Source organism: Symphalangus syndactylus, chromosome 17, assembly GCF_028878055.3.
Source record: "Symphalangus syndactylus isolate Jambi chromosome 17, NHGRI_mSymSyn1-v2.1_pri, whole genome shotgun sequence".
Classification (NCBI taxonomy): Eukaryota; Metazoa; Chordata; class Mammalia; order Primates; family Hylobatidae; genus Symphalangus; species Symphalangus syndactylus.
Genome location: NC_072439.2, coordinates 90,538,860 through 90,559,578, shown reverse-complemented (window position 1 = coordinate 90,559,578; position 20,719 = coordinate 90,538,860). Strand labels below are relative to the sequence as shown.

Genomic DNA, 20,719 nt, shown 5'->3' with positions numbered 1-20,719 from the left:
AAGAAGACTCAAATACATAGTTTTTCAAAAGGGCAGAGGTTAGTGCATTTAAATATACATCACGCAAAACTTAAAATGGCCAAGTCTGCTTTTCCTACATTTTTCATTGTGTTAAACTTTTGCTTAAAAATTAAAAGTTAAAGAGCTGTCAAATTCTTTATTCTTTAAAGGATTTTAGCACTGTCAAAGGGTGAGTGTATACTAACACACAGACACATACATATACATATGAATATGCATATGCATATGTTTTTGAGGCTGCTGGTAAATACTTTTAATACTTATTAATTTCTTAGTATTTCTTAATATGATCAATGGTACCTAACGATTTTTTTCTATGACAGATTAATTGGCTGAAAATATAAGCCATGTATCTATCTGTATCTTCTGGAAATTGGAGATGGTATTTGTGAAGGTATGAAATGGCACATGATTTGAAATGGACATGGATAAGAATTGAAGAGAGTTAAAAAAAGAAAAACAGACTGTGACTCAGTTTTTTTCATGGTACTGGTTTTAAGATAAATCATGTTAAAAATTTATCTATTTGTAGTGAGACTTAAAAAGAAATAATGATAGTAATCGAACACATTGCAGAACACGTTATGGTTGTCAAAGCATTTCTACATACATTATATTCTATATGTACATATTAATATTCCTGGCAGCACCCAAAAAGCATCTGTATGGCTGCAATCTAAATAAATATGAATTAAGCAGCAGATCAATTGATTGCTGTGAAAGAAAAGTTAAAAGGATCATGGTACCACTGCAGCAGTAATCAGAGTTGTTATAATTGGTATTTTATGCAAGAAGTTTATATTCAGTGGCAAAAAATTGCTTTGGACTACCAGATTATTTTTAAATCTGGGTCATCAGTGGTGAAATAAGTAGGCTTCTGGGATCAACTGCAAAATTTCCTTTCCTCAAACTCTGTGGGGGCAGAAGTATGTTTTCTTTATCAGTGTATCTATAAACCTTCTCCAATTTCCTCAAATAGAATTATTTACTCCTCTAAGATAAGAATTCTGTCATTGAATTGATCCATTTTGGTAGTAATTATTTGGATATATTTATGGGGCACTAAATTCTAAGCTTCCACAAGATAGGACGTTGCTCCGTCTCTGAGTCTCCAGGAACAACCATTGTGACTGCTGCAGAAAAAAAAAAGTTGGGCTATATCTAATGAAATGAATCTGCCATATTTCTCTATAAAAAAAGATATTAGTTGGGCTTTATGTTCAATATCAAGGTTCTTCCTCTTTGGGAAGACATAAACTGTATTCTTGCTGAGTAATGATTCTTTCCTACCAATTGGCCTCATTTCCATGATGAGAAAAACCAAAGTGAAGAGGCAGGAGGTGGTTCTCATAGTCCCCACAATGTTCCTCTGATAGCAATTCAAGGAGGGCTCACAATCCCAGGTGGTCTATTTCAAGGCTTAGCTCACTGAGTGGACAATAATCATAAAAATAAATTTGATGAAAACACTTTTGATGATTAAAGCTACCATTTATTGAGTGCTTATTATATGCCAAGCCCTGTTAAGTGCTGTACACACTTGACATTATTTTCTACTGACAGCAACATTATGAGGAAGTATTTTTATCATTTCTACTTTACAGCCAACAGAGCCAAGGCTCAGAGAGGGATGATCTTGGTCATCTTGTATTCTGGCACATTTCTGGCAATCAACAAATGGATGCTGATTAAATACATAAATGAATGAGGGTAATATTGCTGATAAGAAAGCATAGATAGGGGAATAAAGCCTCCAAACACAAAGAGTCAGTTAAAGAAATCTGCTTTTTCTGGGTTTTCTCACTGGGAATACAAGAATAAGCAAGGACTTCCAGTACAGACCTGAGAAGGATTTCTATATATTTCTGCAGCATTTCTATTAATTTATATATACAAATCCTTATTGCAAAAATGATATAAGATGATTGTTGTAAAGTTATATATATATATATACACACAAACACACATATGTATATACACACACACACATATGTATATTTCTATACCAGTCAGACTGTGGTAAGTGCTCTCTACAGCAGACTTATAAAACTCTATAAAACACAGAGATTAAGATGTAAATCCAAACATGAGAGAAGGGAGGGGTGGAGATCAGAGAAGTTTTCTTCCAGGAAATGTTAATTGACTTGGGCCTTTAAAGATAACCATTTAGGTGAAATGAGAAAATGTGTATGTGTGTGTTAGGGTGGGGGAGCTAGTCTTCCAGAAGACTGCAGTGGTTGCAGAGGTCATCTGAAATGACATCTGTGAAAGATTGCATGTCCAGTACGCTGGAGGATATGAGTCGACATTGACCAAGGGTGGTTATGTAGAGGATGGTCCATTAACAAGGTCTCAAAAACGGTATTCCAGAACCTTGTTACACAAAGTGCAGGCCATGGGCACCTGGGAGCTTGACAGAAATCCAGAATCTTAGACCCCACTCCAGACCTGAATTAAAATCCAAAGTTTAACAAGATCCCTCTGTGGACTATAGGCATGTTAAAGGTTGGGAAGCACTGGTTTAAAACGCAGACTAAGGCTGGGTACAGTGGCTCATGCCTGTAATCCCAGCACTTTGAGAGGCCTAGGCGGGTGGATCAACTGAGATCAAGAGTTCAAGACCAGCCTGGCCAACATGGTGAAACCTCGTCTGTACTAAAAATCCAAAAATTAGCCGGGCGTGGTGGCGGGTGCCTGTAATCCAAGCTACTTGAGAGGCTGAGGCAGGAGAATTGCTCGAACACGGGAGGCGGAGGTTGCAGTGAGCTGAGATTTCACCACTGCACCCCAGCCTGGGCGACAAGAGTGAGACTCCATCTCAAAATAAATAAATAAAATAAACAAATAAATAAATAAAAGACAGACTAAGCAGGTGAGGAAAATCCCTTCTTATGGGTCTCCTGTATCTCAGGGTAATCTCTACTCCCAGGCTGCTCTAGTTACAGCAAAGCAAATCTCCCTGAACACAGAGAACCCTTTCCTAACTCTGTGCCTCTGCTTTTTGCCTGAGTTGTTCCCTCTGCCAGGAATCTCCTTGTTTCCCACTTAAAACACTCTCGACATTCTCTTTCCACAAAGCCTATTCTGACCACAGAGCCAGGTGATCTGACTTTGACAGCAGAAGCCCTTACCCGTGCCTGTCGCGTGGAGTTCAGCCCTTTCTCCCTGCACACTTTCTCTGCCCTCCTCCTGGCAAGCTCCTTGCTGACAGTGACTTCTCTATATATATCTGCACAATTTCTCTCCTTGTATCTCTCTCCTTCAGCATTTAATGCAGAAATTGGCACACAGAGGGTTCTTTATAAATGTGAGTTGAACTGAATTAATATGCAATTTCTAAAGGTCCACAAAAGGAGATCCATTCAAAAGGACCACAAACAAGGCCCCAAAAAATGTGTGGAGGAGGAATATCCCTTTGTCTGCCCTCTCTTTGGTCTTTCAGTGATTAGCCTATGCTGGACTTTTAGCTGCTTTGTATTCTAGTAATTTTAAGGCTTAGAAATAAGAGTTCCGTAAAACAGTTTCTGATTTTCCTTTAGGAAATGGGGAAAGGATAAAAAAACTTCTCTCCCTACATACCTGCCAATCATGAAGACAACATTATTATTATTTTTAATTTATGTTTTAACATGCATTGGACTAGTGGGGAAGGTTAGCTGGGGGTTTTAATTTTTTTTCCCCCTTTTAGTTGCTCAAGTCTGCTTTTTGGGAGCTTTCAGACCCACAAACTTACGTCATCAGTCACCAGTCTCTAATTATGCTCCCTACCCCTAGACATGAAAGATAAATGGCATAGATATAAACTGACATTTGTCAAAATTGATTTCCTGTTTTAATTGAGGGTTGTAATGTATCAGTCTTTTCTAGCCACAGAAACATGTGTGCTCTGATTATAAGCATCAGTCTTTCTTGGATTAGGGTAAGTCTAAGAAAGGAGAGAGACAGTGACAGAACATACTCCCCATTGAGATCTTTTCACTTCCCTTAAATAGATGCAGGGATTTTTCAATGTGTAATTACAAGCTAAGAATATCAATAATGTGAAGTACAATTTATGCTGTGACTGCCCTTTAAAAGTGAGTCCTTCCTTGTCTAATTCAGGTTGCAAATTTCTGCCTCTGGGATTTTTTAATTCATTCAACCTCACGTCTTTTGGTGAGCTTTTCACTTTCTTTGCTACTTGGAAAGTGGTTAGGACATTCATTCTTAAAATATGAGTCTCAGGTCTCCAAACTCCTTGGTGTAAGTGCTTCCTGGCTGTTGACAATCAACACAATGGTGAGAATTAACCCGGAAGACTTCACACTTGGAGGCCATAGAATGGATACCCAACCTGGTGAGCAATACAAGCTTCATCTCTTTGACAGCCTCAAAGGCTGTCTTCAAAGCCAATGCCCAGCAAACACATACAGAAACCTGAGTCCACCATTTACAGATCATATCTATAGGTTTAATACAGTTCTTAAAAATATAAAACAAGTGTTGGCTGGGCACAGTGGCTTATGCCTATAATCCCAGCTCTTTGGGAGGCTGAGGCAGGTGGATCACTTGAGGACAGGAGTTTGAGACCAGCCTGGCCAACATGTTGAAACCCCATCTCTACTAAAAATACAAACATTAGCTGGGCATAGTGGTGCATGCCCGTAGTCTCAGCTCCTTGGAAGGCTGAAGTAGGAGAATTGCTTGAGTCAGGAGGCGGAGGCTGCAGTGAGCTGAGATTGCACTACTGCACTCCAGCCTGGGCAACAGAGTGAGACTTTGTCTAAAAAATAATAATAATAATAACAATAATATACATGTATATAAATAATTTTTATATATAAAATATAAAAATATATTTATATATTTTTATATATATAAAACAAATGTTATCAACCAATTAACTAACAAACTGGCCAAATAAAAATAAGCAAAATACAAAACTGTATAAATTTCTTAATTTTCATAAAGACCTCAGCTGTAATACAGGAAAGAAGGACCTAAAAATGAGACAAATGAAGTAGTGAGGACAGATTATTTTGGGCCCATGAATAACTGGCCTTGATCTTGAGGCACCATTTTTTAATCCTCCTCAAAAGAACACACAATTTGCATTCATTAATTCTATTAAAAAATAACTTGAGAAAGAGAAGACTTGGGTGGAAGAAAAGGCTAGGGAATGGCGTCAATATGTTGACAATGGCATGAAACTGCCTCTGAATATGTGAGAGGCTTGCATTAGTAAAAGAAACTGAATGGTTCTCTGTCTGTCCACCATAACTCCCTATCAGTAGAGTGGCAGGGATGCAGAGATTAACTCTTGAGAAAACTCTGGGTGGTCACAGCTGAGAGAGCTTTAGAGAGGGTTTGGTCTAATGACCAAATTGAAGAGCTCAAATAAGTTGAGCAATTGCCAAATGTCACAAATTTTGTTCCTCTTTAGGCCAGGATCCTGTTTCTTTCTAATACATACACACTGTGGCTGAGCCAGCTTTTTCATCATTAGAGTTACCCAGAGATGCAATGGACAAGCTCTGGGGAAGCCTTGACACAGAGACCAGGCTGGATGACTGCATGGATTGTCTGATATTAATTCCTGCATTGGATGAGGGATCAATAAGCTCTTTTAAAGGCCTCACTAAATCCTGAAATTCTGTAGTTCTCAGAGAGAAGAATGTATGCCCAGATGCCAGGCAGTAAGAGCAGACTCCAAAAGGACTGGCAGGGTGGTGACGAGAGAGTAGGTTGCCTACTTGTGGAAGTCCTCAATGCAGTGAATGAGCCCTCCAGCATCCACAGTGAATGGGATCCCATCCAGGCTGCGGTGGCACATCACGCAGGTGAAACAGTGAGGATGATAGGCCTTCCCGGTGGCTCGGAGAATCCGCTCCATGATGGGCTTGGAACACACATTGCACTGCTCCAGAGTATTCTGGGGAAGGAAACAGAAACCACGTTAGACTGGGACAGAAGGGGGTCCATATTGCATGACAGGCATCTTTATAAAACAGATTGTCTCAGGTCCTTATCACACTACTCTAAGGAAGGCATTTATCACCATTTACAAACCACATCTACAGCTTTAATACAGTCCTTAAAAATATAAAACAAGTGTTATCAACTAATTAACTAACAAACTGGCCAAAGAAGTATGTTATAGAGAGAAGGAAACACAATTAGATGGGTCAAGTGGCTTTTCTAGTATCATTCAGGTAGTAGGTGGCAAGTCCAGAACTCAGAACATGTGTTTTCTGACTTCTATCCTTGTTCCTTTCCTTGTTTCCTATAGCAAGGGTGATGGCAAACTTTTCTCTAAAGTCCCATATAGTAAATATTTCTGGCTTTGTTGTAACAACTCAATTTTGCTATTATAGCTGGAAAGCAGTCATAACATGTAAACACATGGGCATGCTTGTGTTCCAGTAATACTTTATTTACAAAAAAAACCAGACAATGGGCTGGATTTGACCCATGGGCATAGTTTGTTGACTCTTGAACTATTCCTTTCCGACTGAGGAATGCTTCACTATTACTTCTAAAACTTGATTCATTATCAAAGACATAGTGTGACCACTTGGACCATGGTGCGATCACTAAGACCCCTACTTTTTACAGAATAGTCTGTCAGATGACTGAGACACAGCATGCTAGATGCAGAACCCAAATCAGAACTCAGCATAATCAATTAGGCTTCCGATCATTTAAAGCTTTGATTTACACACCATCTCCAAGTTTAGAGTTCGCAAACTCTTGATAGAAATGTTGAACGTACAAGGGAGCTGGTTTGAAAAAGTGAATTAAGAAACTCATTTATCTGGCCTTAAAAATATTCTAAGCTTTAAAAATATATAGCACCCCTTAAAAGAGACACCAGTTAGTGAATCAGGTCTCAGAGAGATCGGCTGTTAACTTTCCATCTTCCCCTTTAATCCCATGCTCTTAGCAAACAACCACGTTTCACATGTAAAATGCTATATTCCAACTGAGGTATCTGGACTAACTCATTGAGTTTACAATCAGAATAAACCCGGGATGTGGATCTTATTAGAAAGATGAAGAACTGAATGGGATGTGGAAATTCAGGGGTAACTGCTCTTTTACCACGAGGATATATAAATGGCTATGAAGCAAGAAGCGTCTGTACATAGGTAACTAGTGTCCTTTTGTCTAACCTATAGCAATGACCTATGACTTGGCTTCTTTGTTTGTATCTCTCTTCTTATAATACTCCCCTTGCCCCTGTCTCCAGTGACTTCCAGTTTTCTTTGCAAACACAGATGTGATCAAATACAAGTACCTTTCTGGATAACAAAATCTTAATGGCTTCACAATGTAAAAAGAGCTTATTCTTTACATGGTATCCAACCCCCCTTTATGCTTCTCATAACATCTCAGACCACTCACTCTTGTTCAAACCTATGTGAAACTCCCATACTTCTGTGCCTTGGCTAATGCCTAGATGTATCGCAATTTGCCATTTTGACTTTTCAAGGTACAGGCCAGAAGGCCATTCCCCAGGGAAGCCTTCCTCAATGGTACCACTTGGAATGAATTGCCTCTTTCTCTCCCATTCCTGAGCACTTTATTTGGTTTGCTTACAATACTTTAAGTGTGCACTTTATTTAAATTATTTGTGCATATGTCTATTTCCTCTAGCAGACTTTAATTTCATTAGGGGCAGAGACTATGTCTTAAGAATGTATTTCTCTGTCCTATAATGCACCCAGTATACTGTCTGAAATAGAAATAAGCCTGAGATGAATGTGTGCAAAAAGAATGAAGAAGGAATATTGTTTATATCCCACTCTGGCAGCACAGTGCTGGCCTGACTCCCTTAACTCTGGAATCCATCCCAAGATGAATTGGTAAATCCATCATCATCCTTCCCTCAAAGCTGTGGTTGCCTGAGGTTCTGAAATTGCTTCGTATGCCTCTGGTCACAGTCTAAACGCATGGAAACTATTAACCTATTTGTTTTTCCCATTTTGAAGTGGTGAAATTAAAATAGCAGAAGAGCACAGGGTAAGAGTTTGGAGATGATGATGGTTTGAAGAATGAGGGCCTGGTTCTTTTCTACCCCGACAATCTGAGCTAATGTGGCTGGAAATTGTCTTCCCAGGACTTATGTTTTGCTCCTTTGTGGGTTTTCACCTTTTTTTTTTTTTTTTTAGTCAGCCCTGTAATGGAGTTGAATAACCAGAAAATGTTTGACCAGAAAATGTTTTTGTTTGCACTGAGGCTTGGCTGCAAGATTCAGTTCATTTACTCAAAACTAGCAGCAATATAACAGGCTCAGTTCCTATGGAAAGACCTTGTGGTCTACAGATGCTGCATTCAAAGAACAGGTAATACAAACATTTCTGCAACAAAGGAAAAAAAGTATAAAATGTGATTAAAATCAGCCTATTGCAAAATGCCCCCAAATTGGAAAATAAAGGTTCCAAGAATGCAGTTGACTGGCATCCTAGGCTAGTGAATGATGTAGAAGGACATGTTATTCTTCGCCGGCCTGCGCCTTTTACTGCAATCTTCCCCTTTCAGTCTCCAGTGGGGCCTACTAGTAGCCTTCGAGAAAGGAAAAACTCAGTGTCAGGGAGGAGGGGGCTAGGAGTTCCCTTAGCCCAGGCTCTCATTCCACAGGTGAGCAGACAGACTTTGAGAATGGATCTGCTGGACCTGAGTTGTGGAGAGCATGAGATGCAGAGGTGGGACTGGTACCCCAGTTATCTGACTCCTAATAATGCAGAAAGGGAGCTAAGGAATTCATTATGTGGCCATGAAAAAGGAAAGTTGCTAGGTGAAGAATGTGAATTATCCTTCTGGCTTTGTCAAAATCTGCTGTATGACATTGGGTAAAGAATTTATTCCTTCAATCTCAGTTTTCTCATTTGAAAAATGATGATTAATTCAAACTCTGTAATTTTATTAATCTGTGATAAATCAGTATTAACAGCAACAGAAAAATATGCATGTTTACATTATCAGAAATATACAAAAACAACTGGATAACCCCTTATCAGAGGTTTGAAAGGGGCATTCATTTGCTAGGAACCTGGACTATATTACCTTTACTATGCACCTCCACTGATAATTCTAGAAATTGCTAATGGTAAAATTATAAGCATCATAGAGGGATATTTTTGTGTTATAGATGATTATTTTAAAGCCAGACAAAAAGACGCATGCTTCATACAAATATTGGATTCATCGGAACCCATGACATGAGATGGTTGACAATAAAACGGTTTTGGGAAAAAAAGAAAGTCTTTAAGCAAATAAGTGAAAGAGGGATGTCTCTAAATATGCCAATTCAAATCTTTCTTTCTTTCTTTCTTTCTTTCTTTCTTTCTTTCTTTCTTTCTTTCTTTCTTTCTTTCTTTTCTTTCCCTTCCTTCCTTCCTTCCTTTTTTTTTTTTTTTTTTTTTTTTTTGTCTAGTAGGGTTGCCAGCATTGATAGCCAGGGATTTAAGGGAAAAGAGCACCTTCCAGCTTCACTAGCGTGCTTTGTGACTGGACTCCTGATCCAGCTCCATCGCTGTCCCATGGACTCCTCTTCCCAGCTGCCACACTGAGCTTTCTGCCACATCTTTAATAAGCAACACTCTTTTACAAGCCCAGACTATCTTATACTCTACTTTGCTTAGAGAATGCCTACTCATTCTTCAAAGTGAAACTCAAATGTCACCTCTTCTGAAAAATCTTTCCTAAATCTTTTTCTGTTGTATTCCAAGAAAAGTAAGTAACTTCTTCCACTCCCATAGGATTGTATTATGCTTCCCCTATGACACTGAACACAATGTACTTGATTTAGTGGTTTATGTCAACCTCTATGACTAAACTGCAATCACTCCTCCCTCCTCCCATGAAGCCATAGTCTGAGGTTGTGTTTCCTAGGAAACAAGTTCTGAAACAGATTTGCACACAGTTAGTTATCAAGAAGTGTCCTTGCAATCAACACCTGTGGGAAAGTATAGGAAGTCCCTATACTTCTTATACTTCCTGTACCTATTGTACACTCTATCTACAGTATCCACAATAGTAAGCATCCTTGCCCAGGGACTACAAAGTTCATGACACACAGTAAGTAATTGGTAACCAGCTGTGGAAGACCTTTGGCCAAAGCTGAATGAAGAATCCAAATTTTATTCATTTTGCAGCAGGCACTGTTTGAGGATTTTTTTTCCATAAAAAAATGTTTTAGGCTACTCCAATGAAAGTATGGTTAAAGTGAAAAGACATAAGAGTAGCAGAAAAAAGCAAATTCTGTTGCTAAAAGTCACACGTTATAAACTTTTCTGAAATGTTGGCAATACAATTGTGACTAAAAACAAAAAAAAACTCAGTGAAACTAAGAATTAAATCACAAATCAACTTTGTACAGAAAATTCCCAAATGCAACTGTTTTTAAGTCAGAGATACAATGGGGTAGTATTTTTTTCTATCTTTGGATATTGTATAAATAACTAGTAACTCACAGGCAGAAGAGCTAAAGAATCGTATGAATATAAATGAAGCATATAGGTAACATAAACATGAACTACTCATGAGATGATAAAGAATAAGAATATTACCATTATTTACATATTACATAGGTATATGTAAGTGTTCAAGTTTGAGTATTTAAAATCAAGATATACAGTCTTCATTTACATAAGTAATTGAAGATTCAGAAGACTATAAAGTGATTACTGCCATTTGGAAATGTTAACATTTTCATTTTATAAAATTAAAATGTGATCTTATATTCACCTTTACCTTTTTTAGGTACAAAAATGATATCGTGAAACAGGAAAGACTCCTAGAAAGATAAGGAGTGACATCTCATGATCTAGATAGTTTAGGTCTTGTTGAGATAAGAACAAAAAGAAAAAAAGAGAAAGTTAGAAGACATTCAGTCTTGAAAAGTCTTTAGAGATTACACTAGCCCAGGAATTTTTCAACTTCTTTTACTTGGCCATTCACCCATAATCCTTTCTTCAGGAAACAATTTATCAAAAAAGCACATATTAAAGAGCCCAAAATCACTTCTGGCTGAAGGGCATCAAGGGATGGAACCTGTACTATCTGAAAACCATGATTCTAGTCCAACTGCTGGATTCAAGTAACTAAGGTATAGATAGAGAACACAGCTAGTGACAGATTGGGAGTTACAATACAGGTCTCCTAATTCTCTGTCCCATAGAGACTCTCTCTGCTATATCACATTATATGGAATCTGTATATCAGTAGACACACACTGTATTTCAAGTAGAAAGGAGACATTCAGGCTTGCTATCTGCAAGTTACATGCAAATAAATAGAGAAAACATGTTAAGATCTTAAGGCAGTTTGTCTCCTAAACTCCTACAGGACAAAAGAAAACTCATCGTTGGATCCCAAGCATCGACAACAGTATGCTTGCATAAAATTAATGCTCCACAAATATCAGTTAGTTAATGAATTAATAAAGTCCAGGTAAGTACTTTATATAAAATAAGTTTTTACTTTTCTACTTAACCATGCAAAACAATTCTCCAGTCTAGAATTTCTCAACTGGCAGGTTAACACACAGTGTGCTTCAAGTGGGTTCCAGGTGCACCATATTTCGGAGGATTCAGAGGGACCAGAGGTGTCCAGAGTTTCTGAGTGGTTGCCTCGGGACAGGAGAGATCTCATCCACTTACTCCGTGTGCTGAATGAATGCCATCATTTTCCACATGAACTGGGATGTAAAAAAGGCTGGGAAGTACAGCTCAAGTGTAGGTGTTCCCAACAGAATGGCAATGTGGTACAGTAAAGGAGCGGGGCTATGACTCAGCCAATTTCTCTTGAAATGCCAGTGCCATTATTTGAACTCAAAATACTGCTATTGCCTAACTTAATTATGGAATAAAAACTTATTCTATACCTTGATTCTGGTCATCAAGATTGCTTCCCAAATGATGGCAGTACTTTTGGGTTTCCTTTGCAGGTGAAGATATCATTTTACCTTGGTAGTTCTAATGACCCTATACTAGATAACCTTCCAACAGCTCTGCCTTCCTGTGAGACATGCACTTTTTATTAACATTTCTCTTGCTCTTTCTAAAGTCCTTTGCCTATATCTTAATCTAAGTCGATATTTGTATCTGCATGTAATGTGTGTTTTAAAACAGACTGAAAATAATAATCTCAAGCTTAATAGCATCCCACCCCTATGACTGTGATTTTTCAATTAGAATCAAAATTCCTCTTTTACAGATGAAGGTTTTCCTGATAGATAGGAAAAGTTTTGAAACAATTTAATAGATAGCATCAAATCTCTAAATTGTATTTTTTTGATGTCATGACACACCCCCCTACCTCTAAAGATGACAGCTATGAAACATAACTGAAAATTCAGTAAAATAATTTCAACTTTTTTTGTTAACCTTTTGGAGCATAACTTTTTGCATCTATTGCCTCAGTTTTCTTATAAACTCTCTTTAAACAAACTTCTCTTTTTTTTTTTGAGACGGAGTCTCGCTCTGTCGCCCAGGCTGGAGTGCAGTGGCGCAATCTCGGCTCACTGCAAGCTCCGCCTCCCGGGTTCACGCCATTCTCCCGCCTCAGCCTCTCCGAGTAGCTGGGACTACAGGCGCCCGCCACCACGCCCGGCTAATTTTTTTGTATTTTTAGTAGAGACGGGGTTTCACCGTGGTCTCGATCTCCTGACCTCGTGATCCGCCTGCCTCGGCCTCCCAAAGTGCTGGGATTACAAGTGTGAGCCACCGCGCCCAGCCTACAAACTTCTCATATGCCTCTCTAAAGAACAGAGCTGCCTCGTCACTTACTCTAATATTGCAGAAAGCCTAAAGAGCGGAACAAAGCGTTCAACAGCCTGGCATGTACAGAGGAAGAGGTGGAAGATAAAGATGCCATCCTTGCCCTCAAAGGTTCTCAATGCAGTGAGACAGGTGGACACAACTATTAATAACTGATTCGAGGCAAAGGGCATGACAAATTGCTATCATTGAGGCACGAGTAATGAATGATGGGAATGCAGAGAAGAGAGTAATTACTTATGAATGGTGAGAGAGCAGGCAGTATGGTGGTGGTCTATGACTCTAAGAATCTATTCTAGTTGGGATTGGATTTGGCACTTGAAAAAAAAATTATTTTAACCCACTTTGGAATTAATGTTGTGCTATAACAAGAGTCTTTATATCTAATACTCTTACAGGAGTAGCCGTTAAGCCTGCACTGAAACAAATTCATTTCACAGGAAGAATATTGTTAACAAAATCTGTGTATTGAGCAGCACTGGTGAAGGGGAACTCAACATTGCCAGACATGAACATCCGTTTTTGTTTTTGTTTTTTTGTTTAAAGACAGAGTCTCACTGTGTCCCCCAGGCTGGAGTGCAGTGGCGTGATCTCGGCTCACTGCAACTTCTGCCTCCCAGGTTCAAGCGATTCTCCTGCCTCAGCCTCTTGAGTATCTGGGACTACAGATGCACACCACCACACCCAGCTAATTTTTTATTTTTAACAGAGACAGGGTTTCACCATGTTGGCCAGGCTGGTCTTAAACTCCTGACCTCAGGTGATCTGCCCGCCTCGGCCTCCCAAAGTGCTAGGATTACAAGCGTGAGCCACCACGCCCGGCCGAACATCCATGTTTTAACAAGCACAGATAAAACCTATGTGCTACTACTAAAATACAATTTAGAAAAACAATTTTCTTACAAAATTTTCTGTTTGTATTTGGACTACATAAACTGGCTTTAAAATTGAGAAGTATGCCCTAAAACCACAAGGAAAAAGCCAACAGAAAGAACAAAAAGATCACGGCAATTAGGCCGTTCTATTCAATTTTGCCATGAGCTATAAAGCACATTCTTTACAAAGTAAATTATGCCCTGTTTTTTATTCTTAAGCACTAGGGTTAGGATTGTGATCTGAGCTTTAGTAAATCAGAAAAGAAAATCTCAATTATAGAACATTTAGTTTATTTATACCTTAATGCCCGGAGAGGTAATATTTTACTTTAAAATGCATAACCCATGTGGCATGCTAGGTCTTCCAAAACACTTCTTTTGAATGTGTTCTGATCCTTGAAAAATGTGGGGCAGGGGGAAGGGGAGTAAGAGCTGATGACTGTGGGTCAGACCTTCATGCCATGGGCATAATGAACACATCAGAGAAGGCTAAGACTATGGTGAGAGAGAAAGAAAAGAATTGAGTTCCTTTCCTTCCGAGACAAGTCAAATGATAGATTTTGCCTTTACAACATAATTCATGTGAAGATTTATTAACTCAGACATCAAAGAAGGTCTGCCATATTATAGTAAGAGAATTAGTGAAACGTTAGGAAAAAGGTGATCTGGGTTCAAAGAGCTAGGCAATTTTCTTGACCTTTCTGGCCTTTGGTTTCTGTAGACTGAAATGTCTACATTGCAGTGTTGTGAGGTTTAAATGAGTTCACATATTATCAAAGTGAGAACCTAGTCCTGAATATATAATAAATGTTAGTTTTATAAATTCCCTATACAAATTTCAAGGGGCTAAGACATTTATTCAATTAACTTGTCATCCTTTGATCATTTAATGTAACTACCACACTGAAGCACTGTACTTCTATAATTTTTTCCCTTCACCATTAATTCTCCCATATTTTATATCTGTCCTTTTAACAAACGGATTATCTAAGGAATTGTGTATATGATACTCTGGGATAATCGGATAATGTCATAATATAAAATGGGCTTCTAGATTTCTAAGTGAGTTTCCCCCTGCTTTCCTGGGAATTTCGTGAAAAAGCTCTTCTTCTACGTAAACCTTATTATACCCCAAATCCATACATTTCTTAATTCTTCATAAAAGTAATTTATATTCCTTTATACACCAAAAATAATAACTGATACTTTGATTTGGTACAATCCTTAAAGTTTACTAAATGTACACAAACAGGAGCCCATCTAATCTCCAGCGCAATCTGGTATAGGAGGTAGAATGGTAGAATTCTTTTCTGCATTACATGCCACACAGCTATAAATGCAGCCAGGATTTGAACCTGTATTTTCTAAAGTACAAAGAGAAAGGCTCATTCTTCTACTTCACACTGTCCTCCAATTAACAAGTTTCTCAGATATCTTTCTCCCTTATTCTATATAAAGGCAATTATTCAGAATGCAGTTAATAATCTTTAGCATACAGATTTCCCATAGCCTTTCATAAATACATAGTTTAGTTGAGCTTGAAAAATTCCCGGAATCATCTTGTCCAACTGTCTCACCTCACATAGTAGGACACTGCATTCTGCGAAGCTGGTTTGCCTATTGTGGTATGTTTGCCTATTGTGGTATATTTGCCCAATGTGGTAAACTATTCTGTGAAAAGTCCAGGACGCAGATGACATGGTTTCCACGCAGTGCTCTTCTCCCAACCCCACACTAAGTCCTTTTTGGAATACCAACACATCTCTCTGGTGTTCTGGCCCACTTAACAATAAGAATATGAAAAATTAACATAATTACTTACACAGCCAATGAAAAATTGTTAAGCTGAGTATGTTACATTACTTGGGTTTTGTGCAAAACAAGATTGTTGCACGCTGATAAATATGGGGGCCCTCTGGCTAAGAGCTCAGAGGAGATAATCCTATCCAAAGCCTCACATTAGGAAGCCTTAGGTCCAGCTTTCATAATTCCTACTATCAGCAACCTATAAATAGAGGCTATTAACCGACACTTAGACCAGTTTCATTGAGGCAGTGAATTTCCAGAGTAGCTGGAATTTCACAGCACCTTGAACAAAATTCCATAAACTACATGGGTGTCAATTTTCTCATCTATAGAATGGGATACTAAGTATTCTGCCTTAACAATCTTCCAGAATTTTGAGAAGTAAATATGATAAGAAATGGGAGAAACACTCTTTAAGAATGTAAATAGATATAAAGATATTGTTATAAAGCTCTTTTCGCTGGAGAGAATTACTGTTACACAGAAGGATCGACCCCATATCTTGGTTCAACAGCCTCTGACTAATCAACTGAGCCAACTTCTATCATTCTTATTACTGGAGAGAAGTAGACAAGTATAAAATATAACACAAGTACCCACACTCCCTTGAATATTGAATATTGAGTTTGAAAAAATACAGATTATTTTGTTTTTGTTGTTTTGTTTTCAACGGGTAATTTTTCTTGCCATGTATCTTATTTAGTTTACATACCTGGAACGCCTATCAAGTGATGGAGTAATTATATACCATGCATTTAGAGTGTGTACAGAGAAGTCTATGAGCCAATGAGAAGTCTCATAGAGTTCTCTGTCTAGTTTGCAGCAGTTATACTTGGCAAGGTCCATTTTCTTGACTTAACCGTAATCAAGGTCCAACAAAGCCCCTGGTACCTGCGCCTGTGAAGCCCCATCTTAACAACCCTCAATTTTGTTACCTTTATTAAGAGTAGACACGAGGCCTTGATAGAGAAAACGACTTATCTTTGGGTCACAGTGCCGACTAACCCCAGCACTAAACTAGAATTGCTGACATAGATGTTTACAGAGACTGTGTATGGCTCAGTGGCAAGGAGAAATAAAGCAGAAATCAAGGGCTGTATTCTAGTCTTGCCAACGTTAGCCAAGAGCAGTGAGTTTTGTACAAAGCACTTCCTCCCTGGGCCTAAATTCCATCAGCTATAAAATAAGGAAATTAAGTTAGTAGGCCTTTTGGTCCCTTGAAATGGAGTGATTTGAGGACTGAACAAAAGCTTCAATAGGGCATGGTTCTTTGTCTTGTTCAAAGCATCACCCTCAGTTTCCAGAACAATGCCTGGGGCACAGAGAAGGAGCTCAGTAAATATTTTAGTAAGTAAATGAATGAACAATCATTTGGGAATCCTCCAAAGATTCATCCAACAGCATCTACTCCCATAGACATATCCCAAATTTCATTACTATCCTTGGATGGCCTGCATCACCACACTATTTCAGCAGCCCCCTCTCCAGAGCCAGACTCTGTCTCTTTACCCTATTGCTTTCTTCATAGTCCTTATCACTATCTGATATCACTTAATGAATTTAGTTGCTACTATGCTTCTACCATGCTTATTGTTCATCTTCACACTAGTTTGTTCAAGACACTACTGCATTTGCAGCCTCTGCAGCAGCGCTTAAGACATAACAGGCAATCAATAAGTATTGGTTGAATACAAAATTAAATGACATTAAATAACCTAAAATCTAAGGCCTCTTACAATTTTTGTGTTCTTTATTCTACCTCAGCAAGAATACATTTCTTAAAGAAAAAATAGTGCTACGTATTTCTCTAGGAATATAAATGATCTGAAGTTAATCACACAACATAGGAATTAGGAGAATGCTCTTTTTACTTACAGTATTTGTCTACCATGGGTAACTAACTCATCCAGGAGAATGTCTAAAACCTGTGCTTAAGCGATGATATTTTCAGCTATGTGTATACACAGTAATGACTGCCTGCCTGCGCATTTCAGATCAGAATTAAACCAATCTGAGTCATCCATTAGAATCAAGATCTGCAAGCAGAGACTAGAAATGTTCCCAATACCATTCCACTCACATGTTGGTTCCCTTCAGAGTTGCCTGAAACTCAACCCTGCCAAGATGTTTATTATCTACCTGGCTTTATGAATTACAATTACTTCCTAAATTACAGTAAGCTATAAGTGGTCTAAGCCAAACAACTAGGGTCATGGAAGGGCTCTCTTTGTACTCCTGGGGATGATAGAAATGCTTCTTTGAACCAAACTTGATCCTCTTTCAAAAGAAAGGGATAACTTTAAGCCTGTAACTCCTGGGAGTGGCAAAGAGAACAGCCAGAGGGCCATGAGCTAACTTCAATTCTCTAGAGATCAGTTGAACAGATTTGGCAATGATTTGGCTTCTGTTGTGAACAAGGCCTTCTAATTGTATTTCTGCCAATGGAAGACAAAAGACAGCACATGACTTAGGAAGGCCATAAAGACATGCCTACATCATGGCTGTGACTGTGCGGTTTCCTTCCGAAGAGAACACTGCTGATGTGTATGTCAAATGCCAGCTCTAGGACCCATTCATGAGAATTAAACCTCATGAGGAGCTCAAAAGGAAGCTGGTGAAGTAATTTGCTTCCCTTAAACAGTATCTTGGCTGTAATATTTTCTGACACTAGAAATAAAATAATTCCATGTTTTGATTCCTCCCCCACCCTGCCAAAAGTGATTTAGATTAACTAGGTATGAAATGCACAGCAAGGGAGTACAGGGTTTTCCATTCTATAACTGCTTAAAGACAAAGAGGCAGGAAATACAGATGTTTTCTCCTTGCTGTTGCAAAAGGGTGGTGGACTAACTCTTTCAGTGTCTCTGGAATGCAAATTTTCTTTCACAGTTTAGCAGTCTTTTTTGGATTTCAGCACAGTGAACTAACACTTTCCTGGATTCCAAGACCTCCAGAGAACCAGATGGATGACAGAAATTGGGAAAAAGAACCCACACTGCTTGAAAAAGGTATGAATTTCTCACTCTGCATTTAGCCAAAAAGCACTGAAAATTAGAAGAGTGAAATCACTTTTGGTTTGTTCAAATGCATGCCATTCTAGAGTTGTTTGTGGTGAGTAAAAAAAAAGGGGAAAAAAAAAGAAAAAAATCTAAAGTGCTTCAATGGTTTGGAGTCTGTGTTCAGTTTAAGCTAGGAAGCAAACTTTAACAGAGATGATATGTTTACTATCAAAGGAAAGAAAGATTGTAGATGGAAGAGATTACCAAAGACGATCAGTTCATATGCCTGTGCTCTAAAGCCAGTGATTGCTCCCCAAAGCCAAATGTTTTAACTTGATGTTCAAGGCCCTTCAGGATACTGTCCTACCTCCCCTGTCTAGGCACCTAGCCTGTCACCTCTCCCACAGCTCAGTCTTTGTTCCTGTCAACTCAAGCTTGTAAACACTTTGTGCTCATTATTCTTTCATGCCTTTCCTTCTGCCGTTGCCCCTGCCTTGAACATATTTTCTTAACAAGTTAAATACATCAAATTATATGGCCCATGATATGTGAATGTTACCTCTTTTGTTAATCACTCTCCTCTTCTGTTCTTTCACAGCACCATAGCAGAGAACTCAAGTATAGCGTTATCTGTTCATAAGCTATGGCAAGTTGTAATTTTCAAAGATGACTACACCAAAACACATCCCATCTCACAATGTGATACTAACAGTCCACCATTAAGAGGTGAGGTCTTGGGAGAACCCATGCAACTACCTGGCCGAGAGAATGTCATAGCAGTGATGCTGCCTGACTTCTAACGCTAATCTTTTTTTTTTTTGAGATGGAGTCTCTCTCTTTTTGCCCAGTCTGTAGTGCACTGGCACAATCTCGGCTCACTGCAACTTCCACATCCCAGGTTCAAGAGATTCTCCTGCCTCAGCCTCCTGAGTAGCCGGGATCACAGGCACCCGCCACCGCGCTCACAATTTTTTTTGTGTGTATTTTTAGTAGAGGTGGGGTTTCACCATGTTTGGCCAGGCTGGTATCGAACTGTTGACCTCAGGTGATCTACCTGCCTCGGCCTCCCAAAGTGCTAGGGTTACAGGAGTGAACCACCACGCCCAGCCCTCCTAATGCTAATCTTAAAATGTGATATAGTTTTCTCTTGAAATACATACCTTTGGAGTCCTCAGTTGCTATCTTAGTTTGCTTTGTGTTGCTATAATACAATACCACTGACTGTGTCACTTTTAAATAACATAAATTTACTTGGTTCATGGTAATGGAGGGTGGGAAGTCCAAGATCATGGTGCCAGCATCTGGTGAGCGCCTTCATACTGTGTTATTCCAGGGCAGAAGGCAGAAGGACAAGAGAGGATGACAGCAAGAGAGCAAGAGGGAGTCAAACTCACTTTATAACATCCTACTCTCTCAATAACTAACCTACCTTCAACATAATGGTTTTGAATGGATTGATGAATCCATTCATAAGGGGAGAGCTGTCACAACCTAATCATCTCTTATTATACCACACTGCTCAACACTGTTGCATTGGGAATTAAGTTTCCAACGCATTAACTTTAAAGGACACATTCAAACTATAGCAGTTACCATGTAAGAAGTTAGGTTATCCCAAAGCTGGAGAGACCACATGCAGATAGAGGGAGACATCTGAAAACCCCAAGTTGTTCCAGACTAGCTGTTCAAACACTCCTCGACCAGCTGTAGGAGAAGCAGCCTTTGAGAGACCTCACACCAGAAACCTCATGAAAGACCCCAAGCCAAACTTGCCCACTTGAGACGCAATCAAATTTCTTTCTTTCTTTTTGTCTTTTTTGAGACGGAGTCTTGCTCCGTCCCCCAGACTACAGTGCAGTGGCATGATCTCAGCTCACTGCAACCTCTGCCTCTTGGGCTCAAGTGATTCTCATGCCTCAGCCTCCCGAGTAGCTGGGACTACAAGCATGTGCCATCATGCCTGGCTAATTTTTGTATTTTTAGTAGAGACAGGTTTTCGCCATGTTAGCCAGGCTGGTCTGGAACTCCCCGGCCTCAAGTGATCTGCCTGCCTCGGCCTCCCAGTGTGCCTGGATTAAAGGCATGAGCCACCACGCCTGGCCCAAGATGCTATCAAATTTCTGACCCACCAAACTATAAGAGATAATAAATGATTGTTCTTTTCAGACACTAATTTTTGGAGTAAATAGGTATTTGGAGCTACAATAATTGACACATAGACAACATTTTTATATTTAGTTATAAACTCTTCGAAGAC

At 39.0% G+C, this 20,719-nt stretch overlaps 1 protein-coding gene across 7 annotated transcripts in view; it reads right to left on the bottom strand.

Annotated features, from left to right (window-relative positions):
* LPP (LIM domain containing preferred translocation partner in lipoma) overlaps positions 1-20,719 on the bottom strand; it is a 721,973-nt gene that overhangs the window by 6,653 nt on the left and 694,601 nt on the right. For all 7 annotated transcript variants that reach the window (XM_063620511.1, XM_063620512.1, XM_063620510.1 and 4 more), the window contains one exon: positions 5,754-5,932. In XM_063620511.1, the coding sequence (XP_063476581.1) occupies positions 5,754-5,932 (179 nt within the window). The remainder of the gene's footprint in view (positions 1-5,753; positions 5,933-20,719) is intronic.